The sequence below is a fragment of the Embiotoca jacksoni genome, unplaced genomic scaffold (genome assembly GCF_022577435.1).
Source record: "Embiotoca jacksoni isolate LCO1_2020_lvr unplaced genomic scaffold, fEmbJac1.0.p SCAF_41, whole genome shotgun sequence".
Classification (NCBI taxonomy): Eukaryota; Metazoa; Chordata; class Actinopteri; family Embiotocidae; genus Embiotoca; species Embiotoca jacksoni.
The window spans coordinates 937,761-959,452 of record NW_027185394.1 but is presented as its reverse complement, the minus strand read 5'-3'; the positions used below and the strand labels follow the sequence as shown (position 1 = coordinate 959,452).

Genomic DNA, 21,692 nt, shown 5'->3' with positions numbered 1-21,692 from the left:
GGGGGGGGGGCAAATCAGAAGAGGAGAATTTAGTTGCTCGGCAGATTACTGAAAAACATGTTTCCGAAGGACTTCAGAGGCGCTGACAGAGTGTAGAAATACTCTGTTACAGGTAAAAGTACTGCTTTAAAGATGTTTACTGGTGTAAATGTGTAAAATGACGGTGTTCCTATAAACAAAACACAAGCTAACTTCATAAAACTACACTAAATATCTATTTATCTATCTATTGCAATTTTGCAAATTCCAATTAACGCAAATTCAATTTGCGGGAGCTTGTAATTTTAATTTTACAGCCAAAAAAAATATTGTGACCAGAAGCTCCGCTGAATATATTATATATGTTATATTACAACGTAAAGTTTCCTTTCAAAATCAAACTGACTATTACTAAAAAATAAAGTGTTCATTTCCAACCAGCGAGGCTCCGCCCCTTCTCGGGGTTTTAATGGTCTTATCGGGAATGAGTCGTGTTTTCTCCACACTTCCACCTGTCAGAGGCTGAACTCTCGTTTTTTAGTGTTGAATGAATAAAAGCTTTTATTTTGATGGCAGATTGTAGCCGTCACTTTTAAGACACTTTAAAACATTTCCAAACAGAAAGAAAAAACAGGATTAGAAGTCCAATATTCCTGCAGCAGGATTATTACCACAGGAAGTTAAGATCCTCTTTAAGCAGGTTCACAAAAATCTTTTGCTCATTAAAAAAAAAAAAAAAAAAAAAAACACTTAAAACTCGCAAATTACACCTCAAATTTAAAAAATAAAAAGTTGCTGCACAAACAAATTTTTTTTTTTTCAAAACAACTCTTTATTTCGTTGCTTCTATTAAACAAATGATCACATTTACAAAAAGGCCACCTGCAGTATCAGACTCCATCTATGTACACTTTTGATGTGACCTTAAACTGTCAGCTTCTTTTTTGGAAACGCTGCCGTTGTCCTCCGTCCGTCCGTCCGTCTCTCTGTACATCCGGTTACTTAGAAAATAAATCTCTCTTTGTTTTTGTGATTCAGAGGAAAACGCAGGAAACTTCTGCTTTGATTTTATTGAAAATGTAAAACATGCTTACAGGGTGAATTTTTTTTTCAGTTTTTTTGAAAGGCAGCGATTCGCTGAGCAGCATCTTCCTCGTCACTCGTCGTCGCTTCCACCGTTCCTCCTCCTCCTCCTCCTCCTCCTCCTCCTCGGAGCTCCCTCTCCGTCCCCCCACCTCCCGTCGGTCCATCTTTTCCTCCCGAAGCGGAAACCGAATCCTCCCTTCTCGCGGCTGACGGCCTGGAGGCCTCCAGCGATGGAGGTCAGGGCTTCGTTCCTCTTCCAGCCGTCCTCCCCCTCGACTCCCTCGGGGCAGTGCACACTCTCCGGAGAGTGACCCCCGGGGAAGGGAGACAGCGGCCGGGTCATCGGGTCACCCCTCTGGGCCCTCGGCAGCTGCTCTTCCTCCCAGGACCTGTCCTCCTCCTCCTCTTCGTCCTCCTCCTCCTCGGGCTCCGGCGGGGCCGACTGGCGGTCCCGAGGCCACCCGACGCCGGCTTCGGGCCGGACGTCCCCCGGGTCCTCCAGAGCAGCCCGGAGGTCCAGCAGGACGGACTCCAGCTTGGGTCCGTCCGCCGTGGGCGGGAGGGCGCCGAGGGGGCAGGGGTGCGAGGTGACGGGTCGCGGGACGGGGAGGAGGAGGGGGAGGAAGAGGAGGGCGAGCTGCGAGGCACCGAGATGGAAAGAAAGTCTCATCTGAGAAATAAAAACAAAGCATTTTTATAAAATAAGACTTTACTAATCCCACGGTGGCGAAATGTAGTCGTCATAGAAACAGTTATAAAAAAAAGATGCACACAATAAACATCAGGTTGTTTTCTGTTTTCATCTTCTATCAACTAGATTTTAATACATTTAAACCAAAACCTGCTCATGAGTGAGTAAATAAAATGACAGAAATTATGAAAGAAATGATTAAAAAAAAAAAGAAAGAAAAGAAAATGCATTTGAAGTAAGAATTGGGTTTAAGATCAAGTGAAGTCTCTTTTTTTATCGTATTTATCGAGTTTCAACGTGGTTTTTAAAACATAAAAACCTGTAACAAATGAACAAAAACACAGAAGTCAAGTAAGTCAAGTAAGAGACAAAGATGTTTCTTAAAATCGAATATTTGTGCAGCAATAAAATAAGAAACAAATAAATCAGACAAACAGAAAAAAAGAACAAAAAAGATTTCGACGTGGACTCGAGGAACATCGAGAAGTTTACGTTTGATTTTTGAGTTCATTCAACTAAGATTTATCATTTTTTCTCATTCAATTAACAACACGTGCACTTATTTCTAAGCTTAGAAAAGTTTTGATTAAAATACAATAAAATACTATAAAATACTCTGCGTTCACTACATAAAAAACAAGATTATAACAAGTTCTTTATTGTTATGTTGAACACAAAAATATTTTGCCGTCTCAACATAAAACGGCCACAAGTTTTCTGCCTTTTTAACCAACTCACTATTAAGCAGTAAATATTATTTAATAAATATTAGCGACAGTTACAGAGAATTCTGTGGTCTAAAAACACAAATTAGAAAAAGTATGGCCAATAAATATCAATTTACACAATGGTACATTTGACTCTTTTTTTGGCTGCTGGTCAAAGTCGGACATTTAAAAGAACCGTTCTGAGCTCTGGTGATTAGTCCTTATGATACCTTAAAATATTCATATATTAATATTTAAATTGAGTCAATAACTCCAATAGTTGGGTCAGTTAATGACAAAGAAAGTCTGTAAAAAAAAAGTTATAAATATGTAAATGAATCAAAATCGGTTGAAGAATTTTTACTGAAAATCTTAAATAAAGTGGAAAATCTTCTGATCTGTCAATTTCAAACAAAAAGAAATAAAATATTCACCAGTTTGTGATTTTTGAGAAATCTTGGAAACAAACCCGTCAATGAAAAGAAACACTTCCAGAATAATTAAATCTCAGTTCACCTGATGTGCATTACATGTGATTATACTAATGTACTTCCAGAAAATATCATTATTGATGTTTTCTTCAAAGGAAAAATCATTCAGAAACGTTCAAAATGTTTAGTGGTTCATATTTTACTGCCATATTCAACCAAATATTCAATTTCACATCATTTTTGACCATTTCTATCACAACAACTGTGTAAAATTTAACCCAGAACAAATGATACAAAAATGCTCAATTAGACAGTAAAATTTCATAATTTTTTGAATGTAAAAAAAATCTCAGTTTTGAAATTTAAAAAAGAAAAAAGAATGTCAACAAGTGCAGTACTTTAGTAAATTCACCACTGGGTTTTTTTCTAACTTGTACTTCTACTTGTTTTCAAAGTACTTTAACTTAAGTACAGTTTTTGGCTACAGTACCGACCTCCGAGTACAACAGAGTCAATGCTTCGCTTCATTTACCACCAACAAAGAAGACAAACATCCCAAGTTTCCCGTTTCCTCTTACCTTGTGCCGTGTCCGACGACTTGCCGTATTTCTTCTCCAACATTTATCAAGCCTAACCTTTTTAACCCCCCTCCCCCCCCGGCTGACGCAGGCCAAGACGCCGTCATAACCTTCATTCTTTCAGCTGAGAGACGTCAGCCCACTCCAGCGGTGGAAGCTGTCTCAATTATCGCGGCCTGATTGGGAGGACGGCCGATTCATTAAGATGTTTCTGAGCAGAGAGAGAAAGAGAGAAAGACAGAGAGAGGCTTCTTCTTCAGGTTTCTTGTTGGCGTCGTTATGAAGGTCGTCGCGCCGGGAAAACAGACAAACCTGAAAGAATGTCATTCAACATGTTTTTTTAAAGGAATCCTCCTCAAAAAGCAAAAGAAGCCATTCTCTGAATTAAATTACCAACGATTACCCTTTCGATAATTTGTTCTTCACAAAAGCTTTTTAAAAGACAATCAGCCTGAGGAATATCAGCAGATGAATTGCAAACAAACCAAAAATAAAAAGTATGTATTTGAAAGGTTTCAGGTTTCGGACTATTGATTGGTGAAGAAAATGAGGAACCAAAGTGGGCTAAAGAGGTGAATACAGATGTGAACCATTCAGGACTGAAAGCTGTTTCAAATTCTTTCTTTTAAGTAAGGAAAGGTGTTGTGTTTGAAGGAATGAATTTTTCAGCTGTTGTCTAATCAAGAAACCGTTTGTGACACCAAAAGAAAAAACTTCTTAAAAATGTTCTTGTAAATGATCGTATAGGTATAGTTTTTACGTCTTATTGAGTTAATAACTTTAAACCGAGTGCCAAACGGCCGTGACGTCACCCGTTGTAGCTGTTTTTGAAGCCTCCAGTTCAGATTTTTGGCCATCACCATCTTTAAGACCAGACGTGACCATATTTGGACAAACTGGGGGAGGAGCTAATGGGAAAATCTGACTTGATTTGACAGTAGACTCCGCCCACCTAGACTTCCATTCACCTAACTTGAATGGGAGTCTAGCGGAGACACAGGTTTCTTTGTAGCCAGCCCCCTGGTGGCCATCAGTGGTACTGCACTTCACGGCTTCACCTTCAGACCCGAGAAGCTACGAACACTTTTATATCCGGTCTGAGGTGTAAACACGAAGGAACGAAGGGAAACTCGGAGGAGGGAGACGTATTGAAACAGTCGACGGTTTATTTAACTTTTGTGGTACACAAAGCAGCGACGTTTCATCAAAGTGTTTCTTGTTTGTGGGAAAAAAACTTGCAGACCTTAAACCTCTTTAATATCGGCACCTTCAGTCACCTGCAGCTGGATGAAGTTACTGCTAATAAGACTTCTGGATCTTTTTACGGTTTACTCTTTAACTATTCTCTAATACCAAAAAGCTGTTGACCAGCAGTAAGTGGTCCCAAAGTGTTGGGGTCAACTCCACCCTCTGCTCCTCCTCCTCCTCCTCCTGCCTCCCCAAAGTCCCCGTAGGCATCCAGAGAGGAGACACACCCAGGTGCGCTCTGGGAATCGTAGTCCAGGAAGAAGGCGGAGCTTTGCAGCAGCAGCTGGCGCGACAGACGGTCGGCGGTCGGGCTCGCCGGCGGCTCGTCGAGCGGGGCGGTGAGCAGGCAGAGCTGCCGGTGGTCGATGGTGCTGGCGGGGAAGGGCCGCGACTGGCTCGGCGGGGAGCACGCTCCGGGCGGGGAGCCGGTCGCCGTGGTTACGCCTCTGGAGGGAACAGAGGGCGAGCTGACCTGAGAGTCGTCGGAGTTGAGGGAGCGCCTGAGTTTGGCTCGAGCGTTTTGAAACCACACCTGAGGGGAAAAAAAATACGTTAGAAGATTATTCTTAATTAGTCATTTTAGATGTTAGAGGGCCGATGGACTCCAGATGTGAACAGGACCACGTCAGAACCAAAATGGCAGCCCGCCTGTGATCGACACAAAGAGACTCAAAATAGTAGAAAAAGTAGAAATGGGTCGTGAAATAAAAGTATCTATCGTCACATTCCAATGTTTTCACTGGTGCCTGGTAGCAGTTTTTCCTCCCGCCAGGAGATGGCAGTAATGCACCTCACAAACCAAAATAATGTCCCGGTACCTGCAGGACTCTCTTGGGCAGGCCGGTCTTGTGCGTGAGGCAGGTCCAGTCTTTGCCGTCGGGGTTGTGCTTCTGGGCGAAGTACGACTCCAGCGCTCTGAGCTGCTCGCTGCGGAAACACGTTCTGATTCTCTTGGTCCGCCGGCGGGTCCGTCCGCCCGCCGCCGCCCCGTCGTCCGCCCGTGGCTCTGGGCTGCTGACAGACTCCTCCCCTTCACCCGACACCTGGTTTTGACCTATCGGGAGTGTTAAGATAAAGCTGTGGAACAAACCTCTGCTTTAGAAATGCACATTTTAGCCTCTTTCAGTTCGTAGTTTTGAGGCTAAACCCGCCTGATGGGCTACAACTTTTACCAGATAACTGTCGAACTACTTCCACCATGTGATTCAAATCCACTCCAAAAAATGTAACGGGTTGGTGGTTGGCCGGTGCTACAGCCTTGCTAGCCTGGTGCGAACTCGACCCAATTTAACTGTGTCAATCTGGTGCAATATTTTGCAGTTGTTCCATCCTACTGGGCGTAGACCTCAGGTTCATTTTAACCAATCAGCATGCGCTGACACTGCCACCGCTTGGTTCGCCAAGTTTTATTAAACTCTTTAATAAAGGGATATAAATGTGGTTATTTTTTCAGTTTTGGGGACCTTACTTACATTTTTTTTGTCTTTTATATAAGCCACTGAATCTGTATCTTTTTCCACACACAGTTTATAAAAACAACACACTCACCATCTTTCACGTTGGGTTTGGGCCGGGGGTCGTTGGGGTCGTTGGGGTCGTTGGGGTCGTTGGGGTCATTGGGTTCGTGGGGGTCGTGGGGCAGCGGGGCGCCGCCGTCGTCCCGATAGTGTGACTGACAGTAGAGATTCGGTCCCTGCATGCAGTACAAGTTCCCAGGCAACAGTTCCACATCACACTCCTGCAAAAAAACACCAGAAGAAACATCTGCATTTATTTGTCTTTTTTTTTAGGTCGTAAAATTAAAATATCTACACATATCTCTAAAAGCTAACCTGGCAGGAGAAGCAGTGAGGGTGGAAGGTCAGCTCACCGGACCTCATGACCAAAGCGGAAGCTGGGATTGGCTGGAAGCAGCGAGCACACTGGCCGCCTCCGAACATCCTGACCAGGAAGAGGAAACCAATCAGATATTCAAAACAGAAGAAGTGTTGAACAGGAAGTGAATCAGGTTCCAGGTGGTGAATACCTGCAGTAGTCCTGCTGGCAGTAGATGTTCCCGTCTCTCCAGTAGAGGGAGGGGTGTGTCTGCAGCTCGCAGCGACATTGGCTGCAGCGGAGGCAGACGCTGTGCCACACCCTCCCGGCAGCCAATAGGAAGAAGCGGTCGCACACCCGCTCGCTGCACCCGGCGCACGTCATTGGCTCCTGGATGGAGACGGCCGTTGGAGCCTGAGACGAGGTTCGGAGGACAGACTTATAATGTCGTAGAGACGTAAACGCAAACCGTTAAAAGTATATATTTTGGACGGAATGCAAACATTTTTATTGTACGTATTTAGTATTTATACGGTCGATTTTCAATTTTTTTTTTTGAGTTTTGGAACTTTTTATTACCAATTATTTGCAATTTCAAATTTCCATCTTTGCCTGAAACGTGCTTTAGACTTTTATTTATTTTATTTTTTTTAAATAATAATGAAAAAAGATATTTGAAAGCTCTATAAAAAGAAGCTTTACTTTGTCTTAAAATTTAAGTCACTATTTAAACTGAGACTGAGAAGAATTAATTTGATCAAAATACAAAGTTTACAGAAGAAATGAAGAAAAAGTAAATTATTATGCTGATATTTCAAAAACAGAAACAAAACTCAATTTCAGCAACAACAAAAACATTTTTTACAGTATTTTGCTTCTTGCTTCAAGTTCTGATGTTAAAATATTTAAAACAATTGAAACAGGAAAGAAATCATTGGAGATCAAATTTATGTCACCAGTCAAACCGGCTAGTTAGTTTTGTTAACTTTTAACTATCAAATATAAATTTAGGTTTAGCTTCATTGCTTGTGATAGCAAACTCCAAAACTTTTTTCTTCTTCCATGAAATATGAACTAGTCAATGAACTGGGTTCAGCAGAACCCATCAACTGCTGCTTACTAAGCTACGCTAGTTAGCTAGTTAGCATTTAGCTAGCTAGCTTTTTTCTTTTTTGTGTGTTGTTGAAGATTTATCTTTTGTCACATTCACTTATTGAGATAAGGAAGCATCAAAACAGATTTTTCAATGATATGAAACAGGAAAAAATTAGGTTAAGCTAAATCTATCTGCTGTTTTCTAAGCTAGGCTAATTAGCATTTAGGACTAGTTTTGTCACTTTTGTTCCTATAATATAATCTAAGATTTGTTCTGTTGTTTTTGTTCCTAAAATATGACACATTTTTATGAAATATGTTTTATAAGGGTTAGCCATCCAAAAGTCAGATTCTGGTTTGTTTATAGTTACTTCGTTCAATTTCCACATAGACAATTAAGTTCATTTTATAATGTCAATAAATAGCTGTTAAAATGTGAAGTGAGGTGGGCGTGTCTTTAAAACCGTCTGTAGGTGTCGAGGACTCCGACGGTTGAACGCATAAGTCAACCGCGACCAAAACCATAAAACCGTTGTGACGGTTCGGAGCACGTTTGCATCGACACGACAAAAAAAAGAAAAAGACGTTTATAATCACGTTGTCAGCTGCAGCGGCGGCGTCGCCCTCCTCCGCCCCCGCCGGGCCGCCGTCGCCAAGGTCGCTGCCGTACAACAGGTCCTCGAGGGCTCGGTCGTCTGGCGACATCATGATTTGGTCCTGAGGAGGCGGAGGCGGTTAATTATCGTCTCGCTCCGTAATCACGGCGCCTCATTAGAGCATTGAAAAAAAAACACTCGTTTATCTATTAAGAAACACGCAGCACACAAAAAGCGTGACGTTTAATTATTTTCATTCGTGTTTATTTTCCATATCTACTTTTATTATCTGCGTTATTATCCACAAAAACTGTTTTTTTTGTTTTAGGATTGTTTTTTCTTTATTGACCAGATTCCAAAACTAAAAATAGTAAACAGATTAGTTGCTCATGAAAATAATTATTGCAGCATAAATCTGTATGATAAAAAACAAACAAAAAAAAGGCAGCAAAAGGAGGGAGGAGATGAGCAGGAGCTTACCTGACTGGTTTGGAGGCCTTGGTTTTTTTTGTTTTTTTGTACTGAGTGTGCTCCGTATGATCCCTTTGACCTTAAAGAAGAAGAAGAAGAAAAAGAAGAAGAAGAAGAAGAGGTGGAGGAGGAAGAGGAGGAAGAGGAGGACTCTCCAGCTTTATAAAATCCAGAGCTTCCCTCCGGCTCTCACCCCTTCAGGTGTGTCTGCATCCTCCCGTCTTCTGCTTCGGGGATCATTTCCACCTGACCTGAAGCTCCGCCTCCATCCCTCCACCAATCAGCTGATCCGACCACAAGTCCCCCAGGTGAGGTCCCGGTCCCACACCTGGAAACCAGAAAGGCCACCCCCCCCCCCCACCTCCCCGCCCGCTTAGAAGGACGCGTGAGAACAGACGTGATTGGCCGGCCTGGTTTAGCGGGTGCTTGGGTGGGCGGGGCCTGTCCCCAGGGGACCAATTAAAAGAGGCGTTTAAAAAAAAAAGGACACCTGGGATCTGTGCAGGAGAACAAAGACTCACCTTTTTTTCCCCCGCGGAGTCTTCCAGGTGAGTTCTGCCCGTTTAATAAAAAGGGGAAAATTTTAAATAGCTTCCAAAAGGTTTATTGCACCAAAAAAAAAATTGGATTGTTTACTCACAAAAATGCCACAAATATGGGTTTCAGAAGGCCCTAAAATACAGCAGTGGTCACCTACCGCTATCCAACCGCTTCATTTATTACATATTATAAATCTGATATATATTTTCACAGAAAATTCACATTCTAAATCTAAAATAAAATGTAAGAATCATTTTTAAAAAATGACTATTTTATTATTCTTTTTTATTTTGAAATATTATATAAAAAAAAGAAAAGCATCAAAAGTGTCAAAAAGCATCCACACAGCAGGGGGCGCTGCAGAAAGAAGTTTTAACAAATGTCCTCTTTCGTTGTCTGTTTATTGGTAAATATCAAACAATTCACAAACACAAATAATGATAAAGCAACACAGCAAACACTTTACATTGGAGGTGTTGATACTTACTGAGACTCCGCAGGCCTCTTCGTCCTCCTCTTTAATGAAGACCCAGAGTACGAACAAATACATTTTTCCAGAGAAATATTATATTTTACTACACAACATTAATGTGTCAGCTGTAATTAAACAATCACAGGGCTGAAAATGACATAAAATCAACTCTTTATTTTGGGTTCCAAAAAAAAAAAACGTTCAATCTATATTTTTATTGGTAAATCATGTTTATGGCTCTTTTGTCATCTTTAAATCTGACGACTTTTAGTCCAACAAATGAAACTCTGCAGCTTCAAGTTTCAATCGTTTTATTCTTTTAAGGGGGAAATATACATAAAAAAAAAAATAAAAAAAATAAAACAGATGTTGATGAGGACAGCAGGTACAAACACGACTCACCTGACCCCGTCCTCCCCCTCAGAGGAGACACCACTGTGTTTGTAGTCTGTAGTTTGTAGGCTGAAGTGCCTCACAGTGAACAGCGGGGGGCGCTGCTGAGCTCTAAAGCTGGGGGCTGAATAACGAGTCCAGCTGCTACAAGAACCACAGGAGTCCTCTGAGTTTGGTTTGATTTCAGGACAATTTGATCAGAAACAGAAAAACAGATTCTCTTCGGGAAGCAAATGAAAATCCACCGACAAAAAACCCCGAAAACATTCCTGTTCTTTTTATTTTTTTTTTTATAAATTCCTGAAAGTCCTGTTTTAAAATAAATCTGCATGCACGGACACGAAGCAGCATCTTTCACCTCTTTATTCTGTTTGTAGGAGTTTTAATTAGGGCCCTATTGTAATAATAATAATGATTATTATAATCATTATTATTATTATTATTGTTTAACATGCTCGAAAACGCATGAAACTTTCCACAAGTGTTTTATAGGATTTGGTCATAGGCGTCATGAAATGGCTCGCTTGCGCCCCCTAAAAATGATCTCAAGGCTGCTTTCACCTGCATGAACAAAATTTGATGGACACGTGTATCACACCTAGATGTACAAAAAAGTCTATCGGCACCGTGACCTAAACTCAACAGGAAGTCCGCCATTTTGAATTTAGAGGCCATTTTGGCGATTTGCGCGTGTTGTACTTTAACGAACTCCTCCCACAGATGTTATTGGACCGACTTGAAATTTGGTGTGTCCAGTCTTAAGACGTTTGGGATGAAAAGTTACGATAATAATTTGTTTTCGTTGAGCGGTGTGTCCGTGGCGTGGGGGCCATTTTTGAGCATTTTGCCATGAAATTACAAGTTGCTGTAATTTCGATGTACGTCATCCGATCTTCCTCAAACTTTACATGTTTGATAAAAGTCCCGCCCTAAAGACACCTGCATGGTCATATTCAGTCATAGTCATAGCACCACCTGCTGGCGACAGGAAATGCCATTTTTCATACTTTCACATGCTACGTCAAGCTGTTTGATCGCATTAAATCGGGTCAGAATAATCTTAAGACGTTGGTGATGATATCTTGAGAAGCCCGTGTGTTTTTGTCAAAGAGTGTCACCATGGCGACACAGCAAAATGTGATTTTTCGACGTAAAGTCATAGGGTGATTGAAACCTGACGAGACGTGGCACATTCATCGGACGTAAGAAACTCCTCGTAGTTGTTGTAATTTGTGTGAACAGAGCCTTTAAATATGGAGGAAGTCGGCCTGTTTTAAAATAAAAAGGAAGCTGTACAATCTACAGTAACATACCAATAACTGACCGCTATACAAATGAAAAAATAAGTCTTCATCTCTTGTCGACGGAGAGCGAGGCTCCCTGTAGAAATATGTGTTCACGTCAGTGTGTGTGTGTGTGTGTGTGTGTGTGTGTGTGTGTGTGTGTGTGTTTAGCAGTTCATCATCCTCTCTTTCACGTTCATCCTCTGGCTGGAGGCCTGAAGGCTGCCGGTCTCATCTTCATCTCAGTGAACGAGATGGAGATCTCTTTTCCTTTCCAGGAGGTCCAGATCAGACCCTGAGAGACACACACACACACACACACACACACACACACACACACACACACACACACACACACACACACACAAATCCGTATTAAATTTTATCCACACTGTCATGTTTTCATTGCGCGGATCGATCAAACAGTTCAGATTCTGTTGCTGTTGAACGCAGCGCAGCGATGCACACGTTTTTCCCAACGTAAACCTGCTCCCGGTTCTCAGGTGAGGTTACCTGGTGTTTGACGTCGATGCCGAAGAGCCCGTTGAGGTTGGCCTCGTGGCAGTTCTTGTACCACCAGCCGCCTCGATAGGAGAGGGCGCAGCGGGTGATGAAGGGCTGCGGGTCGCGGTCTTTGGTGGAGAAGATGCGGTTGTTGTGGTAACTGAGGGAGTCGCCTGAAACCGTGGAGACGGCAAAGGATGAACGGTGTGGAAAGAAGAAAAAGGAACGTCTATGGGGACGTTTTTTGTTTTTTTGGGGGGTCTTCCGGTCTCACCTGCGGTGCCGCTGTATCCGCCCACGCTCAGCTTGTAGTTCCTCTTCGCCACCGCAAACGTGGAATACTGAGCGAACGCCGACTCGCCTCCGTCCCGCAGGTCGACGCGCAGGTTCATGTTGGTCATCGCCGTCAGGTTGTGGATGCTCTCGAGGCCTGAAGGCAGCGGGGAAGTGCAAAGTCAGCACAATTTTATCACCTTCGGCAGTGAAACGTCGCAGAGAGAGTTTCGCTCACCGAGCCAGAACTCCCCGCTCAGATCGCCAAATCCTTTACTGTAGTCCTTCCAGCCCCGGAAGAAATCCACCGAGCCGTCCTTCCTCCTCTGGAAGACCTGCATCCGACGGGACAAAACCGAATATAAACCACGAGGAACAGGTGGACCTCGAGATTACCAGAAATAAACTAGCCGCCTCTTTACAACGTGTGTTTCTGACATGTTTTTAAAGACAGGAAACACCGAGACGCTCGTCATGTCGGGAAAAGTTCCTGAGATCTCGTACGGAGACTCTACAAGCTCGTTTTTTGGGTTGTTGTTGTTTTTTTCATCGCAAAGCAGACAGACAGCAGCTGTTTGAGGACGAATCAACTTAAAAATCATGTTAAAGTTAAAATATCTGAGACGCAGGACGAAGAGATGATGAAAGAAGGAGGAGGGATTTAAAAGAACACCAAGTAATGAAATAGACAAAAATGAAATAAACAAAGTAGAATACAGTTAAATTACATTCAATTAAATAAATTAAGTCAAATGAGGTAAAATACAGGTAGACTTAAATCAAATCAAGTAAAGTAATATACAGTTAAATTAAAATGAAACTAAATTCAATCAAATTAAGTAAAAGAAAAGAAAATACAGTTAAAATAAAATCTAATCTTATCAACTATATTAAATTAAGTAAAATAAAGTAATACACAATTAAATTAAAATAAAACAAAATGAAAAATAAATTAAGTAAAATGAAGTATAACAGTTAAATAAAATGCAATTTCATTTAATGTCACCTTTCATTGTTTCTAACTTCTAACTTGTTTCCTAAAGGAAACCTTTTGGACTCAGATTTAAACATTTGACGAGGAATTGAACGCCGTCAGAACTTTTGTTTTGAGCTCGCAGAGAAAAGCTGGATATCTGTTCTGGGTGAGAAAAGCGTAAACGTGGCGGTCAGTGATGTCATCGTACCGTCCAGCCGCCGCCGTCCGTCTCCATGTCGCAGTAAACCATCATCGGCGTCCCCAGTTTCCCCTGAGGGAAGATCTCCGTCTCGCTGGACGTCCGGATGCCGTTCAGCAGCTCCTGAGAGCAGTCGGTGGGGAAGGGGAACCGCAGGGTGCCTGAGGAGGAACAGGAGGAAGAGGAGGTGAGAGGAGGTGAGAGGAGCTGAGAGGAACTGTCTACCTTTTCAATAACGATGACTCTAACGTGACACGACAGAAGTACCGGTGGTGAACTCGGTGGAGACGGCCGACGTGTACTGTCCTCCTGTTTCGGCCTGCAGCCGCGCCGTGTACACGGAGCCGGGATGAAGTTTGGTCAGGTTGTACTGCGTTACCGTGGCGTCCACAATCACTTCCTGTCACGGAACAAAACAGGAAGTGAGGAGGAGTGATCCTTTGGGGGAAAATGAACGTTACAAAAGGTGAAAGTCTGGGGATTAAAGATTCTGGTTTAAGAAAATAAACGGGACTGAGAGGTAAAAATATTCCAAAAGAAAAAGAGGAGCGAGACATCGCCGTTATCAAAACCCACAAAATATCTGTTTTTAAGACGCAGTGACCCAGAGGAGGCAAAAAAAAAAAAAAAAAAAAAAAAAATCTCTTTTCTAACCTTCATTTCTTGACTTTCCGTCTGATAGGTCAATCTGTATCGACCCGCGGGCTGTGACGGCGGTTTCCACGACAACAAGACGGTACGAGGGGTCACGTCTCGGGCCAGAAGGTCACGCGGTGCCTCCCCGCCTCTCCCAGAGCCTGAAGAGGACGAGCAGAGAGATCTGTGGACGCTCTACGAGGGTCGAGCAAACAGTTCGGAGTCTGTTCCTGAACGCAGCCGTTTCTCTGCTCCGGTTTCAGGTCGCCACGGTGACGTCACTGACGTTCACGTTACCAGCGGTCACGTTAACGTGTTGAACTCAGGCGCTGACGTCGATCAAGAGACGACACTGAATACTTCCTCATGAAGGTCGCTGCTTCCTGCTGCTCCGAGTGCATCACCGTGCTGCGTTCAGGAACACTCTCTGAACTTTCTGTTTGTGTGTGTGTGTGTGTGTGTGTGTGTGTGTGTGTGTGTGTGTGTGTGTGTGTGTGTGTGTGCGCTGACCGCTGGTGGTGGTGAAGCTGGTGGTTGCCGGTGAGCTCTCTGCGCTGCCCAGCTGGCTCACTATGGTGACGGTGTAGGTGGTGGATCCTTCCAGGCCGCTGAGCTGCTGCTCGGCTGCGTTTCCAGACACCGTGACCCTCAACTCTGAACCTGCACAAAACAATAAACACAAATGAACTGCGTATACGTATTTTTATTCTGCAGTTTTGTAGCAGGATGGAGTCAATGGAGAACCATAAAAGCAGTCCCAAGACGTTACACAAGCTGCTACGTGAAGAGGTAAAGGGACACAGAAGCTACGATAGATGGAAAAGAAACTCGACGGCGTCACCGCTCACCTGAACCCGCGCCGTAGACGATGGCGTACTTATCGACGGCGGCCAACGCTGGACGCCACAGTAACAAGGCCGAGGTGTCGGTGACGTTAAGGGTCCGCAGGTCCGTCGGTGGGTCAGGGACTGAGAGAGACAGATAAAGGCGGTGAAATAAACACAAGAGCTTCACAAAACAGCCGAATGATGCTGGAATGTGTGAAGGGAGGAAACCGCGCTGTAATTGTGATGGGAGTCATCATTTTGAAACAAGTCAGCGCACTGAAACGAGTCCAGGATGAGTCTCCTCAGAGGAAAACCTTCAAAACAATTCCCAGATCCTTTCCAGATCCAGCACCTGCTGCAGACATCACCGAGTATTTGATTTATGCTTTTTTTTAATGCAGAAAAAACCCCACAAAAAAACCCTTCAAGAGTCCTCATGTTGATGTAAAAAGAAAGAAACAGGAAGCAGGATTTGTTGGTGTTTAAAAAGAAACTGGGACACGTTTAAAGTAAAAAAGCATCAATGTTGACGTTCAAGCGCAGTTAATAAAACCATTAAAAAAACGGAAACCTGCAGAACTCACTTGTCATGACCAAGTCTTTGATTGGGTCGCTCTCGTCCAGTCCGAAGGTGGAAATGATGCTGACCTCGTAAGAAGAACCGGGCGAGAGCTGGGACAGGCCGAGGGAGGAGTCCGCCGAGTCCACGGACACTGACACCGGTTCGCCTGCAGGCGGACCAGTGACAATTAGTCAATGATAGTCATCTAAAAGTGACCATATTTGGATGCACTGGGGGAGGAGCTACCGGTGGATCTGACTCGATCTGATTGGATACACTTTTTGAGTCCTGACATGAATTCTGGAGTTATTTTCAGAAGGACCACCAGAACTTTGTATTTCAGGAGAGAACTTAATGCTTTTTCAATGGAAGTCTATTGGACACGGCCCCGGTGGCCCTCAGCGGTATTGCACTATAAGACTTCACTTTATAGACTCGGACACAAGGCACATTTTTAGACACAGTCTTTGCCTGTAACTAAATGATATAAATTCAAAGTACTCCACAGAGAAGTTTCAATTTCGACAGCACATGTTTTGAGACATATAGCTGGGTGTCGTCTGCATAAAAATGGATATCTAATGATATTAGAGTGGAGCATTTACAAGGACATTTCTATATATTATAAAGTTACCAAACAAAAACCAAGGATGAAACTGATGAAACCCTTCGGATTAAGATGACCTTGTTAGCTGCGATCTGTTTTAATGCTTATTTGAAAAGCCTTCAGAAAAAAAGTTGAAATAAAAGACACATTTTGTTTCTCACCGTCGTCTACGTGAGTGTACGTCACTTTGAAACCACTGACGGGACTCTTTGGTTTGGTCCATGACACCGTCAGAGAGTTTTCCGTCACCTTGCTGAAGACTATGTCGGACGGAGGCTCGGGGCCTGGAGGGTACGAAGAATACAACAACGGAGGTAAATTGAGAAGGAAAGGAAGGAAGCGAAGAAGAAGAGGAGGAAAAAAGAAAAGGAGAAGCATAACAAAGAAAGAAGAAACTTGAGGAAATAAAAGTGTCTTCATTTTATGAAGAGAAAGACGAGGTCAGAAGAATAACGGGGTTTCATGAAAAAGGACAAAAATGGACACTGAAAGTGTGAAAACAGTGTGTACATTATTATTTATTCATCCACACATTTGCTATTAGTGCTCCAGTGAGTTTGTGTGTATATATGTACAGTGCAAACATATATACAGTATACAAATCATATACAGACATAGAGTGTAACAAATAAATGGTCCTGGCCAGCAGCAAAGGAGAGAATGGTGACATTTTAATACGGCAGTTAGCTGGTCGCTCAAACCTGAAAATAAAAGCGTGGTAGGAATAAAAGACGTTGAAACAAAAGGAAGAAAAAGAGACAATTTGATAAGATTATTAAGAGGAAACAAACACAAAAACAATCAGATATTAATGTGACACAATCATGAGAGCTGGAAGTGAAGTTACAAATCTGCTGCACTCTAAAAATGGCTGGGTATCATTGCACAAATTTAACAGTTTTCAATATATTTAAAAAAATTATATTACCAAAAAGATTTAGACTCCTCTTCATAATATAATCTGATCCTATAAAGTCAAATGAAGAATGTACAGTACTGCCAACCTGCACAGTACTGATAGATACTGTTTTTGACTCCCAGACCAATTTAATTCTAAAATATCTACATTCACAAAATTATTTATTTTTCTTAAAAAATTAGATTACAGTATGCACAAATTGTATTTACGTGTAAAAGTTGCAGACAGACCAAATGTACAGAGACCAGCCGTGGTCTTACCCTGGGTTTGGGTGAGAGGTGAAGGGGTGTCAGTGAAGCTGGCTGTTAGCTTACCCTGAATGAGAGAAGACCAGAGCAGCAATGAATGAATAGTGTTATGTTGTTATTGTTGTTTTTGATGTCAACTCAGTTGACCATACAATATATGACTGTGTTCAAGCCCTGGGAACTATTTTGTATCAAATATCCATGAACATAATGTGTGGAGTTCTCCAAGGCTCAATCCTTGGTCCTCTTCTGTTTAAATATTTATATGCTTTCATTAGGCCGAATTATACAATTCTGGTTTCCAAAAAAAAGTTGGACGCTATGTTAATTAAAAATAGACTGAAGAAACCATAAAATATTGATACAGAGAATTTTGTATTACTTTATGAAAAATATATTAAAAATAAGCATATATTTTTCATAAAACAATAAAATGTCTCAGTTTCAACATTTGGTACATTGTCTTAGGTCTGTTCGACATCAAACAACGGAGTGTGTCTTTATGGTGGAGATTAATATACAGTAATGCATGAATATGAGTATTTCACATATTCATGGTCACTTGAGAGTGAGTGCACAAATACAGGACTGACAGAAAAACACAAACTTCTTAAATATCTATTTCAACAACAACATGATGATGATAACAAACGACAAAAACAGGTTAAATGTCACTGAACCGAACACTTAAAAACAAACGAGACGACGAATCTCAAACTGTAAAATCACAAGTTTACAGTTTTCAAGAGCACCGCAGCGTTGGAGCTCTTGATATAAAAAAAACGGAGGAAGCATTTAGTGCAGACGTTTCCAGTCAAGACGAACGATGGATTAGTTAACGACTGTGTTTCAATCAGGTCAACGTGATGAAGAGCAGCGAAGACAAAAGAAGAAGCACGAACAGTCTTTTTTTTTTTTTTTTTTTTACGGTGAATAAGATTGAGACTGACGGAGATGTGAAAATCAAGACGAACAAGACTCGACAACATTGACAGCAATGTTGCTTAATTGTACAGTAGGAACTTGGTGTTGTTCCACTGTCACAATGGCTTGTACCTGTACTGATGACAAGCTTGTGCAGCCCGGACAGAAGGCCGGGAGCCTTTCCGAGTAAGGTCAAGGTGTAGTCGGTCTGCGGGATCAGATCCTCAAACCGGAAGGAGCGAGCTGAACCGGGAAGCACTTTTTTGAAGGTTTTGTCGCTTTCTGTTGGCTCGGCCGTCATGCCGCTTTGAATCTTTGGAGTGAAACTTTTCGGTACCCTGTTATCGTCCTCAGGAGTTCCACGTTGGGATTCTTCGGTGGGTTGACGCATTCGTTCGTCCGCATCGCTGTCATCCTCATCGTCCGAGCCTTCTTCTTCCGGTTCCTCTATTCTTTCCTTCAGCTTCGGATGCTCATCTTTTCCAGCTTCTTTCCTCGTCACGACAAAGTTTTTGTACTTCCCTTCCGGTGCGTCCCACGTGAGCGTAAATCCGTCAGAGGTCCGGTTTGTCACTCCCACAAAGTCCAGAGGTTCCCTTGTGACTTTAGAAGAAACGTCTGATGCAGCAGTTCCCGTCTCTCCGGTCTTTGCGGTGTGATTTGTTTTGTGGTCGTCTCTCGTTCGGATCCCGGTGACGGCGTCGTGCTGCGCTGTAATCGTTCTTGTTGGCGGTCTCTTTGGAAGCGTGACTGGTCTTGACGCTCTTCGGTCAGAGGAGGTTCGTTTGAGGGTCGGTCTACCTTGTAGTGTCGCGCCGGTATTTCCGCCAACGTCGATTCTCTCTTTGTGGATGACAGAATCTGTATTGCTAGTTTCTTCTTTTAGGTTCAGAGCGTCGTCTCTCTTTCCTAACTCATCAGTCTGAGCTTTAACAGTAGTGTCGTGGCCATCTTTCTCAGTTAAATCTGCAGTTTCTTGCTCTCCCGATTGTCTCGTTTGGACTCCTTGGGTCAGCCAGGGGGCGTCCTGCTCTCCTGATTGGTTTTCAAGGGTACTATCCTTTACCAGTTGGCTAGTTTGACTTCCAACAGTAACCCCGCCGCCTCCATTTAGCTTTTTTGTTTGGAAAGGCTTGCGTGCGAGACCTCTAAGTGGATTTTGAGAGTTTCTCAGGTTTGTGCGCGTTTTATTTTGCGAATAGAGTTGTGGGCGACGGAAGTAGGCAACTTTGGTGTTTGGGCGATGGAGGGATGGCCCTCCACGACCCCTGAGAGTCTGATCAATCTCAGTGGCCCCGCTCGAGGGTTCGTTCTCCTCTCTTACTGTCCCCGTATTAGATGGACCGACGTGGGTTTCGGCCGGAGGAAGAGACGGAGGTGAAGTGGCTGGCAGCTCGGTGGAAAACGCCTGCTCTTTCTGTGACTGTCTTTCGGGATTTAAAGGTTGGGAGGGACGAGTAAAGGACTTTGAATTTGGGCGCGTTCGGTTCTGAAAAGGCCCCCCGTTTAAAAATGGCCGACGCTGGTATCCTCCCTCTGGAGGAAGACGGCGAACTGGGAGTCGTCCTCTTTCCGTCAACCTCTTCTTTGTGTTTAGTCCTACACCAGAGGACGCAGGTGTAGCTGTCCCATCTTTGTCCCGACTCGTATTCTTCACCGGTGCATTCACCTCATCGGAAGATGATTCTTCCGAAGCAGATGAAAATGATAATTCACTCGTGGACAGACGTTCGGCCTCCGTCTCTTTTCTGGGGACGAAGTTCCGACGAGGAGCGACTCTGAAACTCAGACGGGTTTTGTTCTGAAACGATGGAAAGTTTGCGTGTGGACGATGTACAAATCCACGTTTTGGAGGTGCTTGGTGGAGAAGAGATGCATCGCCTTCTCCTGAGGGCGGTGGTTTTTGGTCTTCAGGTGACGCAGCGCCTTCTAGTCTGTCACTTCCAAGTGAATCTGAGTTAGCCGAGCTGGAAGGGGAGGATGACGATGGTGAGGAAGACGATGGTGACGAAATCAAAGACCCTAGTGAGGACAGCGGCGCTGCTGTTGATGAAACCGACGAAGACGGCGCCAAAGATGATGGTGCGTCTGACGAGCGCGAGGATGATGACTCCGATGACGGTTGCGAGGATGATGAGGACGAACCCAGCGGCTTCAGCCCTCTCAGAATCTGCATCGTCACTCTGTCGGCGTCCTCCGAGACGTCCGCCGGTTTAGACAGGTGAACGGAAAACGTCGTGATATTCAAACTGTCAAAGGTGTCCGTCAGGAGTTTATGGAGAGGATCCGGTGAGTAGTCGAGGTCCGTCTCCCCGGATAGTGTGTTCCCAGTGACCCCCGTCCCATCCCCTCGACACCCTCTGTCCTTTGGGGGCAATCTGAAGTGTGTCACTTTGACTTTGTTCATACATTTCTTCTCTTGACTCCGAGCTGTCCCAGTTGGCTCCGGAGACACCGGATCTGTGTCGTTCCCGCGATCTGCCAAGCCGACATCCGGCTGCTTATTTGTCCGCCTGTTTGTTGGCGAGTCCGGATTTTTGTCCTCCCTCCTCTCGGGGCTCAATGCCTCTAAAATCTGGTCTCTGACGGAGTCTCCGACGGCGGATGCGCCTGGTTTAGGTTTTTGGGGTGTTGTTGAGTGCTTCATCACTACGACTGGAGCTTTTTTATAGGCTCCAGGGACAAACTTTCTCCCTCCGGGCACGACTCTGGTTGCATTGAAACGGAATGGGCCCGGCTTCCTGGGCGATGTGGGCCTCGTCTTGCCGATTAGAGGTTTGGTTCTGGCGATCGCAGACGCTGAGGAGTCGCCAAAATCCTCCCTCCCCCCCTGCTGGTCGAACACCTGCACCTCAGCTGATGGGTTCGACTCTCGGTCCACGCCGGCGACATCTCGACCGGGTGCCGGCGTGACCTGCGGGCCGAGAGCCGCCGTCGTGACCCTCGGTAACGCGTTTCCTACAGATGTGAATGGCATTTGGTTTCAATGTTAAAAATCGTCATAATCTGGCTGTTATCAATCCAGCAGAGATCGGATCTAACAAAGGAAGAAAAGCAGTTTTAATACTCGTGATTTGTCGGTTATTATTACGAGAGCAAATAAAACAACTCAGGTCGGCGGGATCCTCGTAGAAACCTGCAAGGAGAAAATTGACATATAATTAAAGTTTTGCTTGGACAGACTTGGTGTTTTGTGTCGCTGCGGAGAAGGAAACATCGTGAGCGAGTTCAGCAGCAGATTTGAGGAATGTTTTCCTCTGAAAAGGGTCGGCAGCACATCGCTTCATTAACTTTCACAGCAGCGTTTCTCCACACTGCAGTGCCTTTTAAACGACGTGTTTCATTGAATAATGAGGTGTCTGGACACGTAGCGGTTCACTCAGCAGAACCGGGTTGTTCCCACCTGCGTACAGCCAGGACAGACAAAACATTTGACTGGCTTTCAAATGGAGCATTTTTTTGGGGTGTTTCTCTTTCTAATGAAAAAAAAAATAATTTCTGACCTGTGATGTCATCCGTGTCATAGTTTGTTTATACACTTTTGTGAGGCGTTTTATAACCAAAAATTGTGTCATTATAGTAAAACGCAATATTTTTAACTGGACCTAAAATCACGTCGTCTTCAGTCGTGC

General features: G+C 43.7%; 4 protein-coding genes across 4 annotated transcripts in view; all 4 read right to left on the bottom strand.

Annotated features, from left to right (window-relative positions):
• Positions 1 to 743: 743 nt before the first annotated feature.
• qrfp (pyroglutamylated RFamide peptide) lies at positions 744 to 3,434 on the bottom strand. Its single transcript, XM_069168689.1, has 2 exons — positions 3,389 to 3,434; positions 744 to 1,735 (listed from the first exon to the last, which is right to left on the bottom strand). Exon 2 carries the CDS (start codon positions 1,733 to 1,735, stop codon positions 1,136 to 1,138), a length of 600 nt encoding a protein of 199 aa, XP_069024790.1. The 5' UTR covers positions 3,389 to 3,434; the 3' UTR covers positions 744 to 1,135.
• A 1,377-nt stretch (positions 3,435 to 4,811) lies between these two features.
• Positions 4,812 to 8,338, bottom strand: LOC138209808 (LIM/homeobox protein Awh-like). The gene is made up of 6 exons (XM_069168624.1): positions 8,228 to 8,338; positions 6,747 to 6,949; positions 6,553 to 6,661; positions 6,364 to 6,458; positions 5,539 to 5,797; positions 4,812 to 5,252 (listed from the first exon to the last, which is right to left on the bottom strand). Exons 1-6 carry the CDS (start codon positions 8,336 to 8,338, stop codon positions 4,812 to 4,814), a joined length of 1,218 nt encoding a protein of 405 aa, XP_069024725.1.
• Positions 8,339 to 10,003: 1,665 nt separating this feature from the next.
• LOC138209871 (tenascin-like) overlaps positions 10,004 to 21,692 on the bottom strand; it is a 34,251-nt gene continuing 22,562 nt past the window's right edge. The window contains 11 exon segments of the mRNA XM_069168669.1: positions 10,004 to 11,680; positions 11,899 to 12,062; positions 12,164 to 12,319; positions 12,401 to 12,497; positions 13,347 to 13,498; positions 13,605 to 13,737; positions 13,992 to 14,134; positions 14,484 to 14,633; positions 14,822 to 14,941; positions 15,385 to 15,528; positions 16,131 to 16,253. Of these exon segments, the coding sequence (XP_069024770.1) occupies positions 11,582 to 11,680; positions 11,899 to 12,062; positions 12,164 to 12,319; positions 12,401 to 12,497; positions 13,347 to 13,498; positions 13,605 to 13,737; positions 13,992 to 14,134; positions 14,484 to 14,633; positions 14,822 to 14,941; positions 15,385 to 15,528; positions 16,131 to 16,253 (1,481 nt within the window). The 3' untranslated portion in view covers positions 10,004 to 11,581.
• LOC138209873 (uncharacterized) lies at positions 16,920 to 21,686 on the bottom strand. Its single transcript, XM_069168671.1, has 2 exons — positions 18,193 to 21,686; positions 16,920 to 17,203 (listed from the first exon to the last, which is right to left on the bottom strand). Exons 1-2 carry the CDS (start codon positions 21,035 to 21,037, stop codon positions 17,199 to 17,201), a joined length of 2,850 nt encoding a protein of 949 aa, XP_069024772.1. The 5' UTR covers positions 21,038 to 21,686; the 3' UTR covers positions 16,920 to 17,198.